This window comes from Heterocephalus glaber, unplaced genomic scaffold (genome assembly GCF_053883595.1).
Source record: "Heterocephalus glaber isolate CG9 unplaced genomic scaffold, H.glaber_assembly_v1.0 deba00001457, whole genome shotgun sequence".
Classification (NCBI taxonomy): Eukaryota; Metazoa; Chordata; class Mammalia; order Rodentia; family Bathyergidae; genus Heterocephalus; species Heterocephalus glaber.
The window spans coordinates 31,103,537-31,129,943 of record NW_028258305.1 but is presented as its reverse complement, the minus strand read 5'-3'; the positions used below and the strand labels follow the sequence as shown (position 1 = coordinate 31,129,943).

The window sequence follows — 26,407 nt, the reverse complement described above, 5'->3', positions numbered from 1 at the left end:
TCCAAATCCTTAGTTATCCACTCTTGCCTGATGATTCTTCTGGAAGCAAAGATGGAGACTCCAAGGCAGGAACAGAAATCAGTGGTACGCCTGGTGTTGATAGAAAAACACAAAACGTGTCATTTTGGAACGTGTACTATCTGGTGAGTATGAGCTATGTCACGCATTTCACACATTAGGAATATTTTCTAAGATATAGCTAGTAGACCAGGGAACTGGGATTTGGCCCTAAATTGTTGTTTAAAGACTTCTCGGCTTTGATTTTAAGAAGGGCTGCTTGGATTTTAAAAAGGCAGATGTTATCTTTTTCAGTTCTCCAGTCTTATTCAGTTCTCCAGATGCATTTGTAATGTCAGCAGCATCTAACTCAGAAGGAATTCCATACATGCTGGCTAAGCTGAATTTGCAGGTAGACAGAAGTGCTAATCTGAGGGCTGTCTGGAACTCTCACGTGGGAGCGGAACTTGAATTGGCTGCACTTCTGCAACGATCTCTCTTTAATTCAGTGGTTTGGAACCTCAACTCCCTCTGCAAGCTGGGCCAACTCTACAAATTATGTTAATTAAACCCCTCTCTCACCTGGCACCATGTGATTTGCCAAGAGGAGATGTTTTTCAGGATTTCTACTTCACACTTTTTTAGCTAAAAGATTCTGGTCATTCAGAGCAGACTTATTGTCCTTTCTGCCTGGATGAAAAGACAAGGCTGGGGACTGAAACAGAGCCTCATTCCTCTGAGAACACCTGCACCAATAGAAGTGGACGAAGTTCCTTTTAACTGAAATAAACCTAGACTAGCTTGGGGTTTGCGTTTCCCTTTGGATGCAACACTGTTTTCCCCTCAGTTACTGTCCTCTTGTTGAGCCCAGCTTTTCTCCCTAGGTTTCTCCTCTTACTCCTTCTTATCTCTTTTTTTTAATATTGATTGATTCTGAGAGTAAGACTCATTAATAATTTAATGCATGTAATTTAGGTTAGGAAAGTTAAATGCTTTCCCATACCATGCTTTAATAAATAGCAGGGTTTAAGTAATTAACTGAATGTGGTTGTTTTGCCCTCTCTCTCCTTCACTGCCCTGGAAGGTTTATATCTCTGTAATTTTGCAGGGACACCCTTGCTTCTAGAGAAGCAAGGAGCAAGAAGGCTTTTATTGAAGTACAGAAGTATTTTATATTAATGAAATGGTTGTACCCAGTTGAGGAGCAGCACATATATGGGGTTGGGGGTGAAGCTCAGTGTTAGAGCATTTGACTCACATGAAGGAGGCCCCTGAGTTCAATCACCAGCACTGCAAAAATATCAACAATAAAAAATAAATGAAATTAATTCTCTATATTCATGGGACTATTTGCTGAACTTATTATCATCCATTAAGCATTTTCATGACGCTGTTTGCCCACCAAGTTTCATCAGCAATATCTCTTATAGTTAGAAGTGTTGGGGAGATATTTATATTGTTCATGGCTTTTGGTAAATCTCTTAAGAACTTTTTTTGAGTCTCTATAAATCACTAATTTAACATGAACTTGATTTCATTTTACCGTGGATATGAAATGAAGGACCCTGTCCACAGTGACCAGGCAGGCTCTGAGACAGAATAGTAGATTGTAAGTAGAAAGGATTCACTGGTCAAACAGTCTTTGACCCACAGTTTTTGATTGTCGTGATGACTGTCCTGGGCCAGCCCAGCTTCAATTATCAGAAGCATTGACTGTCAGAGATTCACAAAGAACAAAGCTCACTAACATTGAACTATGCCACTTCCTGGCCCCTTGCTGCAGGGAGCCACCTGTCTCTTCTATCTTTATACTTGCTTATGCATTTAATTGGTTTGGTATTTATGACTGCAAAGGTGCAAATTTTGTTTTATTATTATGTAGACAGTCTTAGCTAAGATATTAGAAAGATAACTCATCTATTGGTTCCTTATTTGATGAATCTGCCCAATTTTTATTAAATGCTTAATATGAGTCAGGGCTTGTGTGGCTCAGGGAGAGAGAGAGAGTTCTAGCTGTCATGCACCTGGCAGCTCATATAAAATACAGACATTAAATAAGTAAACATGCAAGAAGTAGCCTCCAAGCTGCAACCAGAAATAGGCTGGAGTTAGCCAGGTGGAGAGGAAAAGAAATGACTTGTAAGGTAGAAGGCACTGTTGATTCCAAAGGGTGAGGCTTCAGAGTGCTTTAGGGCATGGATGGATGCCAGGGTGACCAAAGCATGGTGAGCAGGGGCAGTGGCACTGCACGAAGCTTGTGAGCCAGTAAGGGAGAAGACAGGCTCCTGTTGGGTGGTTAAGTAATAATTAACTGTGGAAGTCCTCTGACCTCTTGAGTCCATTTTCTTCTTTTCCCATCTCACATTTCCATTGTTTCGTCTTTTAGCTTCAGATTTCTTCCTCAAATGCTGTTTGAGACCTAAATGAAGATTTAGACCCTGGAGGTACCAAGAAATTTAAAGGCTATAGTGACAAATCTATAAGGACATATACTTTAAAATGTGTTACCAGTAAAGAAGCAGAAACTTTAAAATATTCAGGCAAACCCTTCTCCACTGTTGGTGGGAGTGTACACTCTTACAACCATTGTGAAAATCAGTGTGGAGATTCCTCAAAAAACTAGAATTAGAGGTCCCATTGGACCCAGCTATTCCCCTGCTGGGTATGTTTCCAAAAGAATTAAAAGAATCTTACCACAGCAATATTTGCACACCCATGTGTATAGCGGCACAGTTTGTAATAGTTAAATCTTGGAAACAGCCCAAATGCCTGTCAACTGGTGATTGGATAAAGAAGATGTAGTTTTTAAAAAAAAAAAAAAATGGAGTACTACTCAGCCATAAAGAAAGACAACCTAGAGACATTTATAGCTAAATGGATGCACCTTGAGGCCATACTTTTAAGTGAAATAAATAGGACATACATGTGTAAATACTGAATTGTTTCTCTGGTGTGAGAAACTGAAAGTGTAAATGAAGACTAAAATGCATAATAAATATTGAGAAATAGGAAAAAAAGGTTCAAAGGGGAAGGGCAACTAGGGAGGGGAGGCAGGGAAAGGAAAGAAGGGAAAGAAAAAAAATGAAGAAAGAGGGAAAAAATAGAAACCAAGCTTATACAAATAGGGAGGGGTGAAGGGGTTGAAGGGAGGGCAGGGGGATGGGAAAAGAATAAGAACCAAGATACATCATGTGAAGGTACAAATTTTCAATGATGGATGTCATCATATTGTGTACCTAAAATGTACCAAGAAGCTTAATGAGTAAAAAAATAAAATATTCAGGCACAGCATCAGTATTCAGTAGTACATAGGAAGTGAATGAATAAGCAGAGCATGGGATTGGGACCCATAGACTAGGGGTCTTTTTATGGACTTACGTAACTCTGTACAGCTTTGGGAAACCAGCTACTTTCTATGAGCCTCAGTTTCCACTGAGATATATAAAGGAGGTTGAGCACATTTTAAGTAGCTTTTCCAGCTCTACCATTCTATACCTCCTTAGAACCTACTAGTGTTTGATTTAAAAAATAATAGAACTAAAACATTAAATATTTACTTGGAAGTTCACATGTATTAGCTTACTTAATTCTGATTACCCTAGGATGTAGGTGTCATCACCTCTGTTTTATGGATGAGGAAATGGAGCCTTAAGAAGGTTAAGGAACCTGGCCTGAATTACAGCTAGTGCTGAGTAGAAGTTGAGCAGAGAAGGTATGTCTGATCCAACAGCCAGTACTCCTAGCATGATTGACTCTGAAGGGTAGCATTGGGCCATCTCAAAGTGCCCGGGAATATAAATAATTAGGCAATAAGCATTCTCTAATTTCACAGTTTCTCACCAGTCACAAGGAGTCATTGATATGGAATGAAACTAATCTTCTTGATTAAATGTATCCAACCAACACTGAGCTCAGAAGGGATTGTAAGATAGATAAAGCACCCTTATGCTCTGTTTTGTATTCCAAAGAACTCAAACTCCTTATGTCATCCTCCTCATTCTCCTTAGGGAAGAAGTCACCAGATAGCTACTCACTCCCCTTTGAGAAGTAACACATTCTGTCTCTGAGTGCCTCAATACACATGTAATGAATGAATGTTTCATCCTTACCTACATTGTAAGAAAGTACAGCACTTTGTAAAAAGTCATATCCAAAATACAATTTTTATTTTGAGACTGGGTTTTATCATATAGTCCTTGGCTGGCCTTGAACTTGCTATATAGCCTGGACTGGCCTTGAACTTGAGGTCCTCTTGCCTGAGCTTCCTATGTGCTGGAATTGCATGGATCATCACACCCAGCTGAAGAAACAAATTTTAATGTTAAGCTTGTTTAGCTTTTTAAGTTTCAGTTTAATATATGTTTACTTGAGAGTGTGAGCATTAATAGAATATTAAAATAATATTTACCTGAAGATTTTTAAAGAGTTTACTATTCAGCAGGTTAAAGAATCATCAAGGTCAAGTTGAAAGGAATGGCAACAATCATCTGAATCAGGCCTGTCCAATACAAATAGAAAAGGAGATATACATATGTCATTTTAGATTTTTTATTAGCTACATTAAAAAAATTAAAAGGTGGAATTAATTTTAATAATATATTTATATAAGTTAGTATATCAAAGAGTTATTTCAACATGTAATCATTGTAAAAATTATGAATGAGGTTTTTTTTTAATACTGTCTTCAAAATTCAGTGCGTGTATTAACGCTTGATGCATACTTTAGCTTGACTAATTACATTTCAAACCCTTGATAGTCATGTGTCGCTAGTGGCTACTGCATTGGATAGTGTAGATCAAATTCATTACTTAGTTTTTCTGGGGGAATGAGATGCTAAGAGACCTGGCCAGGGTGACCCACCTTGAAACTGGCGGCCAGAGCTTTGAAGCCAGCTTCTCAGATTCCCTGACAACGCTTACTCTCTAATACCACAATGTCTTTTAATAGCAGTTATGTTAACAAAGTATAGTGTTTTCTTGGTTGCAGTTTTTTAAAAATTTGGTTTTCTTAAGACTAGAGACCCATAATTAATATTATTAAACCTTAGTTATACAAAGCAATTGTTCAGAAAAATCACTAAAAGTAACACAGGTATGTGAAATACTAATTCCAGGCTGAAAGCATTCTGTTAATTTTGTTTCTAAAATAAGCTGATAAATTATTTGTTTAACTTTCTAGATGGAAGGAGCCAATTTTACAGCCGGGCAGTTTAATTTACCTCATAGGACATAAAAGTTACCCTTTTACTTTGTGGTTTAAAGCTATTAATACAGATGTTTCAGGATAAGTCCTAACCATATGAAATTATAGATAGTTAAATAATTTTCTTTAATCCTTAGACTCATCACCAACCAGCCATTCTGAATTCATCTTCTCTTCGGGAAATTGCGGAAGGCACCTATATTTCCGAAATGTGGCAAAATGACTTACAACCTTTGCTGATAGAACGGTATCCAGGATCCCCTGGAAGCTATGCTGCTCGTCAGGTGAGAACACAGCAACCAATCTAAAGGGCGTTCGATCAATACTTTGCTTTCCCACAAGGGGTAATGTTATGGCCGAAGTTCTGAGTTGTCTACTATCTTGATCAGTCATCTTATTATTTGCCATCATAAACAATGAAGAAAGTCAAATGACGGAGAAGAAATGTCCTGAGTTAAATGATATCTGTTGATCTAAACAGGTTTATGTGTGGAATCTCTGTCTGAGGTACAACATTGGAGAAGGTACTAAGTCCTCATCTTTTGACCATTTCAACAACATACCACTATATCTCTTAATCTAGCTTCTTGGATCCTAAAAGCCTGACCTCAACAGTTTCTGATAGTTCTTGCTGACAGTTCTGGACTAAGAGTGAGTCACTGTACTGTCACTCTTCATTCCTGGAAAGAAGTTGTTTTCTCTCCTAATGAGCCAGGGATAAAGTATTTCTGGAGAGCAGAGCTCCTCAAATTTCTGACTGTGACTCATAATAAAAATATAGTTTTATGCACACAGGCATACAAATACATTTAACTGAAACAAAAATTTTATGAAAGAGTTTCATTCTTATTACCCGTAGTTTACTTCAATGTTGTTAATTCTATTTTGCTAGTTTTTAAAAATGCCAGTCATGACCCCCTAAATTGATTTCAAGACCTACCGATTTTAACACTGCCATTTGGAAGACACTGCTGGTAGAGGGTAGAATGATGCATAAGCTGGGCATGACTTTGAATTTCTCTTTGAGTCCTTAGTGTCAGGTCTTTCTGAGCAACCTGAAATGCCACCTCTGAATTTCTGCTTTATCAAACTAGCCCATCAAAGGACAGCTTGGGAAGGAATCAGCTGGTACCTCAAACCCTTCTCTGAGACCACTCCATCTGCTCAGCTTTTCAGGCAAAAATTCTTGGCATCCACTGTTGTGCCCAGAGAGACCTGCTAGGCCCACCTATCTAACTAGCTCTTGGGCTTCTCTTTTTTGCCTAACTTCTGGTTTCTGTGACTAAGAGGACCGTAGTTCTTTTTAACCTTTAGGTAGACTAAAGCAATAATGATGATGGCTGATTTTTATAGACCACTTTTACATCTCATTCAGCCTTCATAACAATGTTACCGTGTGTGTGCTATTATCCCAATGCCATGAATTTAAAAAAAAAAAACAACAAACCTGAGGTTTAGGTGTCAGATTTTATTTACTCAAGGGTATGTGAATAGTAGTGATGAGGCCAGCTTTGGACCCAAATCCAAATGTATATGATTTCTTGTCCTATTGCTCGAGAGCTTGGGGGAACCAGCACACTCACATAGCCCCAGCTCTGGGTCTTCTTATGCCCACATTGGTTTCTGTGCCTCAAGTGAGGTGTGTAACATGCATTTTGTCAGTGTTCTTGGGGCCTTATCTTCCAAACATTTTCTTAAATGAGGGTCATAGCTTTTATTGGCACTTTCCAAAATTCTCAATTCTTCATTTTTTGAAAAATCTAGGTCCATGAGGCTCAGCCATTTTCATTTTCCCATACCATCTGCTCAGAGGGCCATCTATAAGCAGAAATATATATGCAGCTTCAGCCTGACTTCCTTAATTGTGACCTCGTGAATCCATAAACCCAAGAAACAGTGTTAAAGCTCTAGCTTCAATAGAACATATAGCACCAATAGTACACAGAGGTACTGTTGTGATTAAAAAGATACACATTAATGTAAAAGTGTTACTGAATCCACAATAACATTTTCTGTTGTTCTGTAGAGCTAGAAACAAAGGAGAAATTAATGACAGTATTTTAGATTGTGATGGGAGCTAGGCTGGGCTACCTCTTCATGGTCAGGCTGACGTAGCGGTACATCAGAACAGGATGGTTGTGTCAGGAATGTCATTAAAGAGATTCAGATTGGTACATTTTTTGTGGTTTTTTAATTTAATTTTTATTTTTTTAAGATAGGGGCTTGCTATTCCAGGCTGGCCTTGAACTCACTATGTAGCCCAGGTTGGCCTCAAACTCATGTTGATCCTTCTGCCTCAGGCTCCCGAGTGCTAGGATTACAGGCATGTGTCACCATGCTTATACATTTTTGTACATTTTTTTTTTTTTTTGGTACCAGGGATCAAACTCAGGTCCTTGCGCTTGCGCAGCAGGTGGCGAAACCACTGAGCTAAATCCCCGGCCCCCATTTTTGTACATTTGAAAGAAAATCACTGTTAAGATTTAGAGATCGGTCCCCTACGTTGGGGAAGACAAAGGACTTCCTCTTTTGAAAATGAGGTGGATGACAGTTATTGTGAGGGAAGTACACTAATAGACTTCCTTTGACTAACAGTTCTGAGCCTTTTACTCAGAACTGAATTTAAGCAAGAATGATAACAGTTATTCTCCTGAGGCGTTTTTGAGACTGGATCAAATGTTCTATAATTCTTAAAGTGACAGGATTATAACTAGATGAGACTCTCAATTCTAAAAATACTGTGGATTTGATAAAATTGTTAAAGGAGTTAACTTTTGCCATAAAGGTGCTCATTCCTATGAATTCTTCTTTAGAAAAGGGACATTTGGGGGGAATCATACCTCACAATCAGAATTACTATTAGATTACTAAAATATTTTTATTTGAGATTATAATTCATAAAATAAGTAATTTGAAAGCATTTCATTTTGGAAGTATTTCAGTGATTTCTATGACAGGAATAAAAAATAAATTTAAATGGTGCCTCACAAGTGCAAGGTCCTGAGTTTGATCCCCAGTACCAAAAAAAAAATTTAAAACTCAGCATGACAAAGTCTTTTGATGGGACAAACAACATCCTTTGTCTACAAAGTGCATTGAGGACCCGAAAGGGGACTTGTTCAGTGAGAGATGCATGTGTTCCAGGGTACATGTGTGGGGTGCCCTCAGCTTGGAGCCCCTTCTTGCTATGGTACGTCCAAGAAGATGTACCAGAAGTCCATGTGGTAGGGCTCAGCATCCTGCAGGTTTTGTGCAAATACTAGGGAATCTACTTCCCCCAAACAACTATGGTCTATTGATGTCACTGCTTCTCTGAATCTAGAAATTAGGATTTCAATTAAGTTAGAGCCGGCATCACCCAGTACTGTTTACCTAGAATAAATCTCTCTCACCCTACCCCACTGGGAAGTAGAATGTCATATAAAGGTGTCCTCATCTCTATCTTTATTAAGCCTGAAGGGCCTGGCTTTCCGTCCTTTGGGCTAGGGGAGCACAGTTGCATTCGACCTTAGGGGTTTTCTAGCAGTGAAAGAAGTGGTTTGGGGAACTTCCTGTAGAGACTTGTAGTGGAAACTCACAGACTAAGTCTGAAAGCCAAAAACAAAACGAGGAGTATTGGTGACCTAATTAGACTTTGAAGCCAATTTAATTGTTTGTAATGATTATTTATCTTAGTTGCTAAGATAAATAAAAATACAGCTCTCATACCGAATACAAAAAGGTCACTCCAGGGAGAATCCTTTTGGCAGCACTTGTTGATTTTTGTGTGTGGAGTTTCGTGTCCATGTGGACATCAGAAATAATGGTAAAGAGCTGGTTAGTAGTTGGGGAATGAGTTTGTGTGTAACACTTCTGGGCAGTGCTAACAGACACACTTTTTAAAAATGTGAGTTTATTTGTAGGCTACTACTGTTGTTGAAGAAGGCATTTTATGGAGCAGTTCACCATCTGGCCACCAGATGTTCTGGAGTATATGCTTTTTAAAAAAGATTACCCCTTTTATGGATTTTTAAAATAATGTGTAGGGACTTTGAGAGCCCACAATTAAGGAAACCAGACTGGAGATGCATTTTCATATTCTTTGGGAAAGCTTATCTTAGATGCACAGTCATTTCTCTCTGTTCAAGCAACTAATGTTCCATGTCATAGAATTTTATATATCTTACTGCATCAACCCATACTTACTGTTACAATCAACCCATATTTACTGAAAGCCTGCTGTGAGCCAAGCACTGTGCTAAGAATTGTGGAGAATAACATAATAGGTGAGATACGAATCCTGATTTTGTAAAAGGTTATAAACATTTCTTTTGATGACATGAAAAGACAACATATAAGGTTGTAATAGAAAAGATAAGGTATAAGCACACACAGTGCTTTGCAGGTCAAAGTCCACTCTCTACCAAAAGCAAAGAATGACAGATAGGAAGGGGAACTGAGATGGAGGGGTGAAGAGGAAGGGGAGGACAAGGGAAGTAAAAAGAATTAAGATGTTTCTTATATATATTCCAATTCCCCACAATGAATATAACCATTATACACTGCAAACATGTACTAATAAACATTAAAAAAAAAGCCCAAAGCAAAGAATGAATGAAGAGCTGGAGAATCATCTGTTTATTTGGCTTCATCAGGGCTGACTGTAGAATCAGTTCTACCCCCACCCCCAGGTTTTCCTCTCCCTGGAAGCTTCCTGCTATAGTTTTTCCAAGGTCCTTGCCTACGTGTCATGTCACATTAGCGAGCAGCAGGCCATGGCAGTCTTGGCTAGGACAGAAAATCCTGTGTTTCCTTGGAGGAAAAAAAATCTCCCATTTGTTTCCAGTTATTGTAAGTTATTTGTTCATCATCTCAAGGTCCATCCCTACTGGATGTTAATTGTGGGACAAATTGTCAGTTATTCTGAGGGTTAGTTTGTTTCTTGGGTTTTTTAATTAAGGCAACTTACAAATACATATATATATATACAATATCTGGGGGGATAGAGTGAGAAAAATGGGGCCAAGGGAAAAAAGGATTGAAAAGAATAAATAAAACAGCAGTGAACTCATAACTTCTTCTCCATCTCCTTCCTCCTTTCTCCTTTTCCTTCTTCTGTTTTGTTTTTGTTTTTGTTTTTCAAGACAGTCTTGCTACTTAGCCCAGTCTGGCCTCTAACTGGGAAGCCTGCCTCAGCTACCTGAGTGCTGGGATTACAGCATGTGCTACCTTACTTGACTCAAATTTTAGGTTCTTAGGGAAGATACTTCCAGTCCTTGAAGTCCTTTTCCACCTACTGTTCCCCTTCCCTTAGCCATTGTGTTTCCCATAAAACCCGAGTGGCCAGGAAAGATTGCAAAAAAGATTCTTTTATATTTTTATCAGCATTATCAGTGGATCTGGACCTGCTTACATACAGATAGGAAGCTTTTTATATGTACTATGGTTCAGAGTTGTTGTTGATTCTCATAATGGATAAGGACTTCAAACATCCCCTATCCATTCTTTTGTTAGCCCATAGGATGTTTCTTCATTATCCTTGGCTGGTGGTGTCAATATCTTCTGTCAGTGTTCATAACATATGAAGCATTCGCTGAACTTGGGGACACTTGCTGTGCATTTGGGGCAAAAAGATCTACATTTTGCAATTATTAGCTTTGAAGAGCTTAGACTAGACATGTGTAGAACTCTGACTTCTCAAGCAGGCTTTCTTGGGCTCCTAAAAATATTAAAAGTAGATTTTAATACTACTGACCTGGATTTCTATGTCACTTGACTTCTGGGTATGTCCACGATGCATTGTTCAGTAAGAAAAGTAAGAGGCAGAATAACATGTAAAGTAAGATTCTTTTCTTTAAAAAACTATATTCCTTTGCTAAATATGTGTGTTTATATATTAGTATAGGCTTGTACAAACAAGGAGAAGATACGTGTTGGATCTACATCCAACTATTAGTATTGGTTGATGTTTAACAATTAGCTGGGATTGATTAGTAGGAGGAAGTTAGGGGAGAGGGAAAAGATTATCTTTCCTTTAAATAGGAAAATTGCTATTAATTATAATAGCAATTAATAACAATATTATTCCTATTAATAGGTATAATAAGCATGCATTACAACTTTAATTTGAAAGACTTTATGTATAATTTTAAATACATAGTTAACAAATAAAAACTATTTATATATGAAATTTTGGTTTTTGTTTTAATCAGCACATCATGCAGCGGATTCAGAGACTTCAGGCTGACTGGGTCTTGGAAGTAGATACATTCTTGAGCAAGACACCCTATGGGTTCCGGTCTTTTTCAAATATCATCAGCACTCTTAACCCCACTGCCAAACGACACTTGGTTCTCGCCTGCCACTATGACTCCAAATATTTTCCCCATTGGGACAACCAGATATTTGTGGGAGCCACTGACTCAGCTGTGCCCTGTGCAATGATGTTGGAACTTGCTCGTGCCTTAGACAAGCAACTCCTTTCCTTGAAGGTATCTACTCTCCTTTTGTTGATTCCTAGAATAAAATACATTAGCAGCAACTCAAAGTGAATTCTAAAATCCTTGGGGGAATGAGAATGCCACTTGGAAATGGAGACCTTTGGATACATTTTTATAATTTTTACAAAATGATATGAATTTGAAGGAATATTAATTGGAAGCTCACATGATTTAAAATGTCAACTGGGGGCTATACACCTAATATATGACGTTACATTCATTAATTGGGACCTAATTTCTCAGCCTTGGATATGTATTAAATTAAATGTGACATTTCTTGGCAAATAATGAAAAAGAAGGAAGGTTGGTATAGGTTTAAGTAGGAAAATTATGTTTTAGAATGAACTATGTTTATTTCTTTCTCCTTTATGCAGCACAAAGCATTACAATCTTCTGATCTGAGAGGTGGCTCTTGAGTTGGGGGGAGGGAGATGCAGGAAAGTGGTTCTAAAGAGAGAGTGGGTAATTCAGACACATCAAGATGAAAAGCATGAAGCAAAAATGCATTATTGTTATTATCTGTGGATCTCGGCTCAATTTTATGTAGCATAGCAGAGCTTTTGTTATGCTCTCAACTCAAAATACTTCTGGGACTCTCAGATGTTATTTCAGTCTCTATGTTCTTAAGGGTCTATTGAAAAAAAGTGCTAAACTAGATGAAGACATTTTGTTCTGATATCACTCCTAATCAAGTAAACACAACAAAGCAAAAACAGAAACTTTGTTCACAGGTAACAAATGCCTTTTTTTCCCCTTAGAGCTTTATGAAGGGTCCAACTTTTGATACAATGTGGTGAAACAGTAAAAGGTTTATCTTGTAATGAAAGGAATAGAGATATTTGATTCTATTTTTGCTGGATATTTTGAGCTTGAAGAAAGCAAGAATTGTTTATATGCTCTCAGTATACTTTTCACAGTTTTTTCATTTTGTTTTGTTTTCTGAATCTCTCATAATGCCTTTGTCCCATCCATACCCTGCTTTTAACATGCATCTTTCCCTGGCAATTGGAAGAGGGAGTTTGAAAGTTGATATGAAACTTAATTTTTCATATTTGCATTTCTAATATAAGGACATGCAGTGAAATGAAGTATGATTTAAAGGCATGGTTTTGTGTAGTGAGTGTGTTTTCTTTTGGTAAACTATTTTACCTTTCCCCATATAGTTTACTCTTGCTTTTGGTGATCAGAAATAGAAAGGGCTGAATGAATTGTTTGGTGGGGAATCCCATTAAAAAATTTGAGTAAAGGGCCGGGGATTTAGCTCAGTGGTTACACCACCTGCCTTGCAAGCACAAGGTCCCAAGGTTGATCGCTGGTATAAAAAAAAAAAAAAAAAAATTTGACTCAACATGTACATTCCCTTACCTACCTTTTTTTCTAGAGGTAAAGGATGATGTGGACAGATTTTTAAAAAGGGCTATTCTTGAATGCAGAATTGGAGAGTATCAGACTTATTCTTCTAGGTGTATTTTTTTTTTTCTTTTTCTGTACTGGGGATTGAACTTGGGACCTTGCGCTTGAGAGGCAGGCGCTGGAACCACTGAGCTAAATCCCCGGCCCTATTCTGTGCATATTTTAATTAATTTTGTATTAAGGATTTATTATAAGTTCTTCAGCTATTGTGGATTGGGAAGGTGGTGGTGGGTGGGAAGTGACCTGGGAGAGGGCTGGAGAGTAGACTATATTATTGTTCCAACTCTTTGCAGCCCTTCCTCTCTCCAATAATAAGACTATAATTACACACCCACGTCTGGCTTGTAACTTTGCTGTGTCCTCTCAGTGTAGCCAGTTGCACTTCCTCGTCTTTGACTCTGGATTTGCTTATTTGATTTGGTCAATGGAATGTCATTGGATGTGACAGGAGGTTGGAAATGAGCTTGCTGTCTGTATCTTTGCCATCACCTCGAGAAAGGCATGCTGTAGCTGGCCTGCCAGTCCCAGGGGGAGGATAAGAGACATGTGAAGCAGAGCCAACCTTGCTGACGGCTGCTCGAAGCAGAGCTGCTGCGGACAAACCTAGCTATGCCAGTCGCTCCCCAGGTGACTCACAGAGGTTATGCATCCCACTAACATGTATAAGTATTGTTTTAAGCCACTGAGTTTGGGGTATTAGCTAAGCTGTACAGTCTTGGGTCGAGAAAGACTGCAGGTAACTCATTGACTGTACGAGCTTTGATAGCTAGGCATTTATAACATTACCATGAAGACCTTCACAAATCAAGTCATGCAAATTCTTCTAACTACAAGGTGCAAGCCTGAGCTACTAGAAATTGAAAGCCACGGTTATTTTCCTGTCAATCCTGAAAAGAAGCAAAAAAAAAAAGCACGTTGCCTCATGGGACTCAGGGTTAGTGCTCATAGCAGTCTCCCCCCCATCTAAACGAATTGATGCTAAGAGAAAAGAATTAAAGTAACTCATTGCACTGATTATTGGAGTCACCCAGATTTGAAAATTCAGTGAGGCACCCTAACCTTCAAGCCCGAAGAAGATGCAAACTGCCCTCTTTTGGCTCCGCTCTGGGTACGGACAGAATGCCTCTTATCCCAAGCTGTACCATTCTGCTTTTGTTTTGTGGTCATGCTGTTTGACCTGGAGGTAGAACTTTGTAAACACTAAGGGCTGTTTAAACAACTGGAAGTTTAGAATGTCTCCACTGAAGTCTGCGCCTTATAGCTCTTCCCAATAAGAAAAATCTACTCAGCTGCTTAATGCTTATCGAACCTGGAGTGCATGTATATTTCCCAGATACTGTACATCCTTTGCTTAATGCTCTCAAGAGTTATGAAGAATTAAAAGTAAAATAAGATGTCTTTTCCAGTGGTATAATTGAGGAGCAATATTAAGATAATTGAAATGTTTAGCATACAAAAATTACATAAGTTTTCAGAGAATAAAGACTTTTTTTTCCATTATTATCGAGATCACCCTAAAACAATTGGAAAAACTCTATTTTTTAAGAAAGTAGGATACACATTTTAGCAGGCACCACTATAGGAAGACAGACGTGGATGGAGACATAGAAAATGACATATCAGAGTGGAATGGAGTCATATTCCCTGGTGAAGTGGGGTGGGAACTGGAAGAAGACAGCGTATCTCCTGATAAAATCCTGGAAGGACTCAGGTATTAGAGGTATGATATAACAGGAAGGCAGAGGTGAGGCTGGGAGCTTCCACAGAGTGTTAAGAAATCTGTATAAGGAGCACTTATGTAGATTCCTAATCCTCACCAGTTAGGTATGAGAGAACTCCACTGATACCTCTGCAGAAGATAAGAGAATATTTTTCTAGAGAAATTGAATCAATGAGGTTCTGAACTTGAGGATACCAGATATAAGAAGGGCAGCAACAAGATATCTCAGGGAAGTCAGGGAGATGAAGTCAAAGTCTACACATTGAACAGTCAGATCTTTAGCCTTTCCCCCATTTCCAGCAGAAGACCAGCAACCAGCTTATACCCAATTAGGCAGGAATCCAGAGTTTCTTTTCTAGAGAATGTGGATCACCTCACAGGAAAGGTTACAGAGAGGGACGCTGGGGATCCTCAGTGAAAATACAAGATTGCCCTTTGGTGAAGCCAGGAAGTTTGTGTTTCAAACCAGTGTTTTAGCACCTTATTCTTTAATATGAGCACAAAAGTTGACCAGACATATGAGAACAGTCTCCATCATGAAAAAAGAAGCAAAATAAATAATACAGATTGAAAAATGAAGCTGGAGGAAATAGAGTATTACAAGGAGCAGAAGATAACTTGATACTTTAAAAATATCCTTGGAGAGATAAGACTAAAAGATGTTTCTATGAAGCAAAAATGGAATGTTCAATTACAGAACAATCACAGGACAAGAAAAGGCTCTTGGGAATTAGAAATTAAAAATACTATTAAAAAAATTAAAAATCAGTAAAAGAGTTGGATCCTGAAGTAGAAGAAATATCCTAAAGTAGTAGAAAGAGGAACAGCAGTAAGAAAAGAGATGGTGATTACTTCTGGAGGATCATTTCAGGAATTCTAATAGGCCATAAGAAAAGTATTGAGCATGAGAATGGCATTGGACTTCTCTACAGAAACGCTGGGATCTAGAAAACAATGAAATTGTGCCTTAAATATTTTAAATAAAAATAATTTGCAACCCAGAATCTGCATACTCAGCCAAATAAAATAAGAAACTGAGTGAAAATATTTTCAGATGTGAAGTTTGGATAGCTCCCACTCCCTTGGATGCTATTTCAGTTTAGAAGTTGCTCCAAGGAAGAGGAAAGTCATGGGTTCTGGTCACTGGGAATCCCACATAGGCAGAGGGAACCCATAGGGTCATAGTGAAAGGAGACCTGAGATGGCAGAAGGGGAGCGGGCCTAGTGAGCAGCTGGCCTTGGGTGGAGCAAGCAGAGGGAGAGGACCTCTGGAGGGGGACTTCTGTACAAAACAAAACCCACTAAACACATGAAAAACACAAGAGCTACCGTATCTGAAAAGTTTGATCATAAGAGTGTAGAGATATTTTAAGTTCAAAGAAAGAGAAGCAAATCAAAAAGTGGCATGTGATGAGGAAAGGTAGGGAATAGGCTTGCAGAGACAAGATGAACTAGAGCAGGGTGTGTATCTGTATGGGGGTATGGAGAGGCATATGAGCCTCCCAGTGGACTTAGGTCTAAGTAACTGCAAGGGTGATACTGCCGTCAATTTATCTAGGCAATCCTGTTGTTAATACAGATTTCAGAAGAAGCATCAAAGGCTGAGTTTTAGTACTTTATGTTTGGGTAGTCTATTAAATATCTGTGTGGAGATGTCATTTAACAATTGAATATATAGGTTTGGAGATCAGGAGTGAGGTCAAGGATATATCTCCTTTCTCTCTCTCTCTCTCTCTCTCTCTCTCTCTCTCTCTCTCTCTCTATATATATATATATATATATATGTATATATATATATTTTAAGACTCAAGAATAAATATCAAAGAAATGAATGTGGATAGAGAAGAGAACCAAAGAGCAAGCCCTGGAGCTCTCTAGAATAAGAGGGACAAGTAATGAAGGGAGCCATCAGTACTATTGAAGGGAGAGGGAATATGGTGTCCTCATAGCCAAATGAAGAAAGTGTATCCAAGAAGGAGTCATCAACTCTCAAATGCTGCCAGTAAGTCAAGAAAGATGAATACTCAGAGTTGGCTTTTGGACTTAGCAACACAGAGGTCATAGATGTCCTTGATTGGAACAATTTCAGTAGGTAGAGGAGATGAGGCCTGGTCAGGGCAGGTTTACCTCAGTCAAATGAAGCCCAGTTGGGATAGGTTTGAGGTAGCTTTTCTAAGGGATTTTTCTATACATGGCATTTTAAAAATGAGGAGTATTTGGTGGAGGTAGTAGGTTCAAACATTTTAAGATGAGAGAAGCAATAGCATGTCTGTAGGCTGATAGGAATTATCCAGCAGAGATGGAAAAATTGATGATGTAGAAGAGAAATGGTATTTTCTAGAGTGATGTGTTTGAGCAGTTGAGAGGGATAGGATTTAGTGCGTCTGTGGAGGGACTGGCAACTAAGATGAGCATGGGAAAAAGAAATCAGGGTCAGCAGTTGGAAGTGAGGATGGGTGAGGTGCTGCAGGTTCGGGTGAGGAGAAAATGTGAGATACTAGAAGAGTGTGAAGAGAAAATGAATATAGAAAATATGGTGTGACTGCCAGTTAACAGGAAAGACCAACTTGATGTTTGTGGTCATGAATTTTAAGAAAGACCAAACAGTGTGGTTGTGTACTTTTTTCTAGCCTGATTCAACTCCGAGAGTGCAGACACAAAGTAGGTAGAGAACTGTACGTATTCTTATGTTTTTGCCATGAGAATTTGATCAGACAGAGAGAGGCAAGAGAGTTGAGGGTGTATGCACAGGAGCAATTAGAATGATTGACCGGAATTTAAGCTGAAGATGGAGTGAAACAAGGACATCGTGGAGGATCAAAAACTGTGAAAAGGTGGAAGATTTAATAGACTAGGAATCTAATGTGGTTGAAGGACTGAGGAATTTCAGTATCACAAGGAGGCATCTGAAAGATGAGAGCTGTTACCAGACAGTGGAAAGTGTGAAATTAATTAGAATCTGATTCCTTCTCAGTTCTGCTCAAATAGTATCTCTTCCATAAAGCCTTCCTTGATTCCTCAAGGACTTCACCTCTCATTCCATCCAATTTCCAGTGAACTATATATATATATATTTGTTTTATCTTCCACTAATGAGTGTAAGGTCATTCAAGGAAAAAGCTCTAAATATTCTTGTTTACATCCAATCTGTAGCATTCTTAGGTCAGATTCTTGTTCCTAGACTCAAAAAACTTTCAGATTTAAATAAGGTGAGAGATAAGAAAGATGTGCAGATGTTTCAGGTTGGGCTTCCCAGGAAGTAGATTTTGATGTGGAGGTTAGCAGTCAGGTAATTTCATAGGGAGTGTCTTTGGATCAGAGCTGATGGCAGGCAGGAAAAGGAAATGAAATAAGGCAGAGAGAGAAGTCAAGCTGTAGTGCAGGTTCAATGACAGTCTCAGCTAACTTCTGAGGAGCTCTGGAGACGCAGTGGCCTTTTAGAGATCCTCAGCACCTGTGTAGGTCAAACATAGGATGTAGGACAGCTGGAGGGGCAGCTGAGGCTGTTCTGCAGTGGCTGACAGCTGTCCCAGCAGCTGGGGCAACACATCCTCCTGAAAGGGAACTAGGTGGCATATTACAGTGTTCATCACAGCAGTTCCATTGTTTCAAAATTTTCTGGGGAGTAAGAACAAATAAAGACTTCTATTTTCAGAGGAAGTGGGAAAAGGGTGAGATTTCTATGAGTGAAGACTGTGGGAGGTGTGGCAAGTTTCAGAGAGGAAGTGGTGTGAAATAAATTTTGGCATAGTTTCACTTGCTTGTTATGGTATCTTCCTTTCTTTATGACACATCTGTCTTTTTGCCCAGTTAGTAGGAAAGAATGCTGTTTTTTAAATCATCACAACGGTTTTGCTCTTTTTTATTATTTTGGGTTTTGTTTTTTATTTTTGTTTTACCAGAATGTCTCAGATTCCGAGCCAAGTCTGTCACTCCAGCTAATTTTCTTTGATGGGGAAGAGGCATTCTTTCACTGGTCTCCTCAAGATTCTCTGTATGGGTCTCGACACTTAGCTCTGAAGATGGCATCAACCCCGCACCCACCTGGAGCGAGAGGCAGGAACCAACTTCATGGCATGGTTAGTGTGGGAAGTTTCCATGGTGCTACCTCCAAAGCAGAGGCTACCAAAGCCAAGTACAGACCTAGAGGTGCCACAAAATCCTTGGAGCAGAGTGTTTATAATAGAACATTCCTTGGCAGGCATTAGGCTTTTGAGGAATCCCAGAGCTACAAAGAATAATTCTGGGTTAGAAGCCATGTTTGGCTGAGTTGAATTGAAATGATGTAAAAAAAAATCAGATCAAGGAACTAATGGTTTGGTTTGTTGGAAGCACATTCCCTAAGTACTGTATAGGGGTAGAGAGAGCAGATCCCTTCTTTGAAGCCTTTAAAGAGAGGAGGCTAGGGTCCTGGAAATGGAGAAAGAATGGGATGGGAGCTGAGGCATTTTCTCATTGTCTTTAAAGTATTACAGTGGCTCCAGTGTGTGCATGATATTTTGATCTGCTGGTTCGATGTGGAATTTTTGACATGAGTATGGGGGTATTTTGATGCTGCCTTAAAACCCTGCTACTGAGTAATGGGTGCAGCACACGGCCTCATTTTCATCCTCATTCCTGGACCTACGCTCCATCCTGATTCCCTCACCCTGCCCTTGAACCCTCTACTCACTCTGAATATCATCCCATATTTGATTTTTACCCTGTCCTTCAGTCCAGTTACCCTCACTAACTCCAGCTGTTAACTTCCTGTACCCTCAAAACTTCATTCTTCCCAGTGTTCATCCATCCCTGACCCTCACCCCATCTGTAAACCAAAACCTAGTCCTAACCCCTCCACTCTCCTTCTCATCTATGACCTTTTCCCTATTACTGACCTTCACCATGTAAGTCAGACTGGCCACATTTGATGTCCTTTATGTCTTTATCTGGCATATTTTTCGTTAGCAGTTTATCCCCTATGTCCATTAGCACCTCAGAATAGGTCGAGCAATAGAATCAACACTTCATTCATTCACCTGTACCCAAGTTGATATAAGGGTTCAGGGAAGGAGAGACCTGGTTGGTCAGTAGTAGGAGCAAAGTTAGTTATTTATCAGTTCAAATATATGAATCCACAGTGATGGCAAAAACCATTTCCCCCCAGGGGCAGAGGGAATCTTAATAGCCTGTTCAACCTTGTTGAAACAATCTCATTTTTTTTCACACTGCATGTCTCTAATTATCATTCATGAATTTATGAACTATCTTTAAAAAATCACAGATCCTGAGAATATTTATCTCCTCTGTGTTGATATCATTTGTAGACATTTATCCACACATAATTTTACTAACATAAATCAGGAGGCTTTAATCTAGAGAATAGTCTACAGGGAGTTCTCGAGCTTGCTGCTGTTTTATGGCTCAGGTAAGTTAAGGTATTCTGGTTTCATTTGAAGGTTTATAACCAGAAGAGAGTCTATAAGTCTCTCTTAGCTAGTTTGAGCTCTTCATCTGATATACTATAAACTGGAGATCCAGAGACACAATATTATATATCCTATTTGCAAGGGATTTTTCTGATCTGGGGCTTGACCAATAGCTACTTTCCAATTGCTCTCCCATAGACATTTGTATCATTACATATTAAGGAGAAAATGGCTAATCAGAATGGAATAGAAAGTCAGACAGGCTTGGATTCCCATCTTAAAATAAAGCATTCTTTTTAAATCTGTGAATTATGTTTCCAAATGTCCCCCTTCTAATTTATCCTCAGTGTTTCTGGGGGTATATACACAAATAATCACCACTTTGCCATTTGTTCACATTGTCTAAAGAAGATTTTAAAAGTTCTCTAAAGTAATTAGCATACAAGGTTGTCAGATTTTTTGTTTTTTTATACAACTCCTCAAATTATTCTCAATTAATAAGATGTAATTAGCTTTAACTGACTGTTCTTCACTGTTGATGAATATGAAACATGTCTTGGTGACTGTGATTAAACAGTATCTTTCTCTCTTAGGATTTATTGGTCTTGTTGGATTTACTTGGAGCTCCAAATCCAACATTTCCCAATTTTTTCCCAAACACTGCCCGATGGTTTAATAGACTTCAGGCAATTGGTAAGTGCCTCTGCCAGTAGAGAATAAAATGTGGCTTCTTCCTGCTGACAAACACTACATTTTAAAATACAAAATTATTTTTTGCATGTGTGATTTAAATATGAAATATACTACTAGCTTTTTTCTTGGTCTATTGACTAGCTTATTATTCATCTCTTTTAATAGGTCCAGTTTATTTTCCTGCATAAAACTGTAGTTTGAAATGGAAACATACAGTATTACATTTTACCTTTGCATATCCTTAGGAATAGCTTGCAAATATTTTTCCCAGAGTCCTGTGTGATACACATAGAATGCATTTCTAGAGAAAACTACCCAGCAAAGCATGTTAACTAATGATAAATGTTATGTCCCACTGACACCAAAAGCTATTCTTTAAGTTTTTATTCTTTTCCATCTTTTATCATCTACTTTCTGTCTTATCCAGGCATTATTTTCTTTTCAATGCAAAATTACCACCTCTGGTAGTTTTTCAAAAAAAAAAAAGCGATCAGGAGGCAAGAGAAAGAGCTGTCCAGAGCCACTTGGAAGAAGATTTAGAGTTAAACAGATAAGAGTGGGCTAGGACAGACTAGGCTGGGCCAGGCCAAGAAACATAGGTAGCTATGGTTCCAGAGAGAGGCATGGGGCCTGAAGAAGGAAAAGGAGAATGGTTTCTTCCTCTCATGTTCCCATCCTCCCAAAACAAAGCAAAATGGGACATAAAACAAACCACAGAGTTATGAAGGAAAGAAGAGAATGAGATGAATCTTTATTTGTAGAAGCTAGATCATAAGGGTGCTTTTGAGGCAAGAACTCCATACTAGAAATTCCCTATATGACACACATGCACTTCTCAGAGCAAGACAGAGTTGTATTCTGAGCAATGGGAAATGCTGTGGCATCTTAGCTTACACTTTTGCCATGAACTAAGAATCTGCCAATATCCAAATCTAAATTAATGTGGGAGAAACTTTGGCTTGAACTTCCGATGCTCATTTTTGGCAAATTTCAATTCCTAGTTTAAAATAATTACTATGATGGCATTGTTGATATAAACTTTTTGGGCCTCTTTCTTGTACCATGTTTTCCTTACTTTTGATGGTGGACTCCAGAAATTGAGTTTGCCTTCTTTCAAGGGCTTTGTGCACTTTTCTTATTGTTTTGTACCAAAATGGGCATATATCAATAACTTATAGTTTACTGCAATTTTTTTTTTTTTGGTACCTGGGATTGAACTTGGGTCCTTGTGCTTGCACAGCAAGCAGCAAAACCACTGAACTAAATCCCCGGCCCAGTTTACTGCGATTTTAACACATTGTGCTTCCCTTCCTCATAGTATTTACACTTCAAATGATATCTCTAATGTACAAGGCAAAACTGTATCCTATGATAAAAATTACAGATATCAATAAACAGATAGGAATATTGTCTTGGTGGTGGTTACAACCTTCCAATATTCCTAAAAACCTATTGCATATGCTTGTTTACTAAATAATCTAGTTTTCACTTTTAGATTTAGCAATTCAAAAATAATTGCAGACTGGGGATATAGCTTATTTTATTTTATTTTATTTTATTTTATTTTTTCCCCCATTAACTTTATTGGTACATTTTAGGTATAAAATACAGTTACATTCATCATTGGGATCTTGTACCTTTACATGAGTATCTTGGTTCTTATTTTTTTCACCTTCCTTTGCCCTCCCTTCACCACCTCCACCCTTCCCTATTTGCAAAGACCTTGTTTCCATTTTTTTCCTCTTCTCATATTTTTTCCTTTCCCTTTTATCCCTTCCCCTACCCCTCCCAATTACCCTGCTCTTTTAGACCTTTTCTTCCTGTTACACAATATCAGTTATACATTTTTTAAATTACAATATTAAGATCTAGGAGACATTACCACAGATTTTACAGAATTTAAAAGGATATAGAAAGCATATTACAAAAATCTTTTTTGAAATAAATTTGACAACTTCTAAGAAGTAACTTAGAAGACAAATTAATGAAACTAACTCTGGAGGAAATATAAAATTTGAATAGCACCTATTAAAGAAAGTATATTCCTAGCTTGAAAACCTACTTATATGACAACAGCAGGCTCATAAACATTTTAACTGATAAATTATATCAAACATTTAAAGCAGAAAAAAGAAGGAACACTTCTCCCCTCATTTTAGGAACTCAACATTGTGCTAATCCTAAAACTGGATAAAGATAATAGAAGAAAAAGGTATGAACTTAGATAGAAATTTGTTTAACAAAACAAACTCTTAGAAGTCAGATCTGGCAGTATGTAGAAAGTGGTTTTGTTATAGGGATGGCAGTGTTGGTTCAGCATTGGAAGATCCACCCCCAAAAGTCATCATTTTAACAGAGGAAAGAAGAAAGCCATATGATCCTGTCACTAGTTGGAGAAAGAGTATTGGACTAAATTCTACAGCTGTTCATGGTAAAAGCTATCAGGAGACTAGAAGTAGAACAGAACGTTCTCAACAGATCAAAGACATGTACTCCATACTTCCAACAAAAACTCCTTCTATGAATGGAGACGATACAATGCATTCTCCCTAAAGTGGGGAACAAGGGCATATATGCCTACTCTTCATCTGTCCATTAGACTTTGAAACATAGGTCTAAACCAAAATAGTCTAGTAATAAAATGACACAACTAGGATAGCATTGGCACAGCAGAAGCAAAATCTTTATATGTAGATGAAATGATCATCTACCGAGAAAATACTAAGAAATCTCTAGGAGCCCCTAGAACTTGTATTTGAATTTAGCAGGATTAGAAAACACAAGGTATATATAAAAATTCAGGTCTGTGTATACTTGTATAGCTTAGTGGTAGAGTGCTTGCCTAGTATGCATGAAACCCTGGGTTCAAGCCCCAGTATAGCAATAAAACATAACTAAACAAAATAAAAAAAATCACAACAAAACAAAAAACAGCTATTCTAATCTTGTATCATCTTGTAACATAGAACACTTAGATTACATATAACATATGGGTTATATGGTGCAAGATGACAAGAGTGATGGAATGCAGGATTGTGATTCTTAAACTTCACTGTGCATCTGAATTTCCTAGAGGTCTAAAATCACTGATTTCTACCCCAAATTTTTGATGTGGTAGGTCTGAGTTGGGGCCAGATAATTTGCATCTCCAACTAGTTCCCAGATGGTGCTTTTAGGCTGCAGATCAAGAACCTCACTTTGAGAAGCACTGATGTAGGTCTCAGTAGTACCCCTTTTCCCATAGAATGGTCACATGATATACTTCATCCTATTCTGTTTGAGTATTCCACTTAAGCCCCACATGTCCCATTAAGCATTCTTCACACAGCATCTGGTCCTATAAACATCTACAGCTGAACCTCTTCTCCCCACTTCATTGCTCATTTTTTATCTCTCCATTGTTCTGTTGAGTTTCTCCTTCTGTGGAGTTGTCACCATAATTCAAGAGCCACATGTGAATCTTCTTTCTTTCTACTCCAAAATGTACATACCAACTTCAGTTCAGATGTTTATTGTCACAAGCATGGACAAACTTATTAGTGCATAATATTTTAAAAGTGATGCCAGCGTGTGCTAAGATTTCTAACTCCTTAATTGAGGATGCATTCTGAGTCTTGATCAGATAAAAAAAATAGATGTTCATCTACTATCTAATTGTCATCTGCAGAACATGAACTCCATGAACTGGGTTTGCTCAAGGATCATTCTTTGGAGAGGAAGTATTTCCAGAATTTTGGTTCTGGAGGTATTATTCAAGATGACCATATTCCATTTTTAAGAAAAGGTAATATGTATGTATGTACCTATGCGTGTTCATGTGCATTTTTTACCTATTAGATTTTATATTCATTTTGAAATTTCAGGACTGCACAACACTTATTCACCTTAAAGTAGACCAAGATCAATATTTTCAGCTATTCCTCATTCCCAAACCTTATTTCGCTTCCTGTCATCAGATTCCTGTAGCAGTGAAATTTTCCAGATCTCTAATTGCTGCGTACATTTGAGAAGCAAACTGAACATGAATAATAATTGGTGCATCCTGAATTACTAAGACCATCCTTCCTTAAAGATTGACTACATTAAAATAACATGCTAATAATTTGAACCAATCCAAAAGTATTTTTAAATGATCTAAAAATAGGCAAAGTTAATTTGAATGTGAACCAATCATTAAAAAGGAAGTATATATGTTATGCTATAATTAAGCTTTGACCAATATGTGTCTTCTGATTATGTGCCTGTAAGATAGAAGCCAGACGACTGAACCAAATTAAAGGAGAGGGAAGAAGATTAGATATTCCCTCACCTGATCTTTATTCATCCCAGGTATGATTCAGATATGAAATGTATCTTTACATTTACAAAAGCTTTCACACCCCCTTATTCCCTTGCAGTTACCTTACCAAGGGACAGAATCTGCCATTGCTCTTTGGTGTGGAGGAATGACCAGCCTGAAAGTAACTGCTCTTTTCCCAGTCCTGCCCTTCTCAGGGGACAGTTTCAATTTAGCCTTTTCTTCATGTCAGACTCCTGAGAGCAGTCCTCACTTGGGCCTTTTTCCCCGGTCCATGTCCGTATCTCACACACATTCATTTTTAGGTCTTAGGAGATGTCTAAATATAATACTGAGATATAGTCCTGGACCCTCTTACTAGTTCCTACTCCCCTTGATTTATAGCAATCTATAAATCTATGAATTTGAGGAACCATTAAATTGAGTTAATTGATAACTTTAAGCATCATGCCATCTCATTGTTTCTATTTTCTCATGGAAATCGTTCCAAATCTTTGAGGACACATGTATTTTTTTTCACTTAGTATATCTATTATATTGCACTTAGTATATCTATTAAAGTCCATATCTCATTGACATCCTGCCATCCTTTTTTATGGAGTTAGATTGTATTCTTGTATGTTGTGTAACTCTGATGTTGTCTGGTCAATAGGGAAGCAATATCCTTGTAATGAGATGGTGGAAGTCTAAATCAACCCAAGGACTCTTGCCATAGCTTTCCTACTGGTCTCCAGATTTTGTTCTTGCTACTCTATTTGTTGTAGAGGAGATAGAGTTATCTTAAAAATATAAATCAAATTATGTTACTTACTATTTTAAAATTCTGATTGTTTGCCATCTGGTAGAACAAGATGGAAAGTCTTTACTATGGCCTACAGTGGCCTCCATTTCTGCCTCTGTTCTGAGTAGTACCTCCTACTTCTCTTTCTAACTGTTGCCCTGGTCCAGCCATACTGGCTACCTTGCTGGTCTCCAAGGAGGACAAGCACACTTTTGCCTCAGGACCTTTGCAGTTGGTAATACTGGTGCCTGCCATGCTCATCACTAGATCTTTGCATGGCTTCCTTCCCCATTGGTGTGTGTCTCCATTTAAATATTGGCTTCTCAAGGATGACTTCTGTGACATTAAATACCCCTCTCTCAGCCCTACAGCCTGTCCCCCATTGTTTATTCCCTCACCTTGTTTTATTATTCCTA

At 38.2% G+C, this 26,407-nt stretch overlaps 1 protein-coding gene across 2 annotated transcripts in view; it reads left to right on the top strand.

Moving 5' to 3' along the window:
* Positions 1 to 26,407, top strand: part of Qpct (glutaminyl-peptide cyclotransferase) — a 42,691-nt gene that overhangs the window by 10,612 nt on the left and 5,672 nt on the right. The window contains exons 1-6 of one of the 2 annotated variants that reach the window (XM_087216479.1): positions 3,690 to 3,709; positions 5,338 to 5,484; positions 11,392 to 11,670; positions 18,715 to 18,891; positions 20,814 to 20,913; positions 24,581 to 24,697. In XM_087216479.1, the coding sequence (XP_087072605.1) occupies positions 5,410 to 5,484; positions 11,392 to 11,670; positions 18,715 to 18,891; positions 20,814 to 20,913; positions 24,581 to 24,697 (748 nt within the window). In that variant the 5' untranslated portion in view covers positions 3,690 to 3,709; positions 5,338 to 5,409. Of the gene's footprint in view, positions 1 to 3,689; positions 3,710 to 5,337; positions 5,485 to 11,391; positions 11,671 to 18,714; positions 18,892 to 20,813; positions 20,914 to 24,580; positions 24,698 to 26,407 lie in introns of those variants that run through there. The other variant, XM_004839459.3, reaches the window with a different exon arrangement.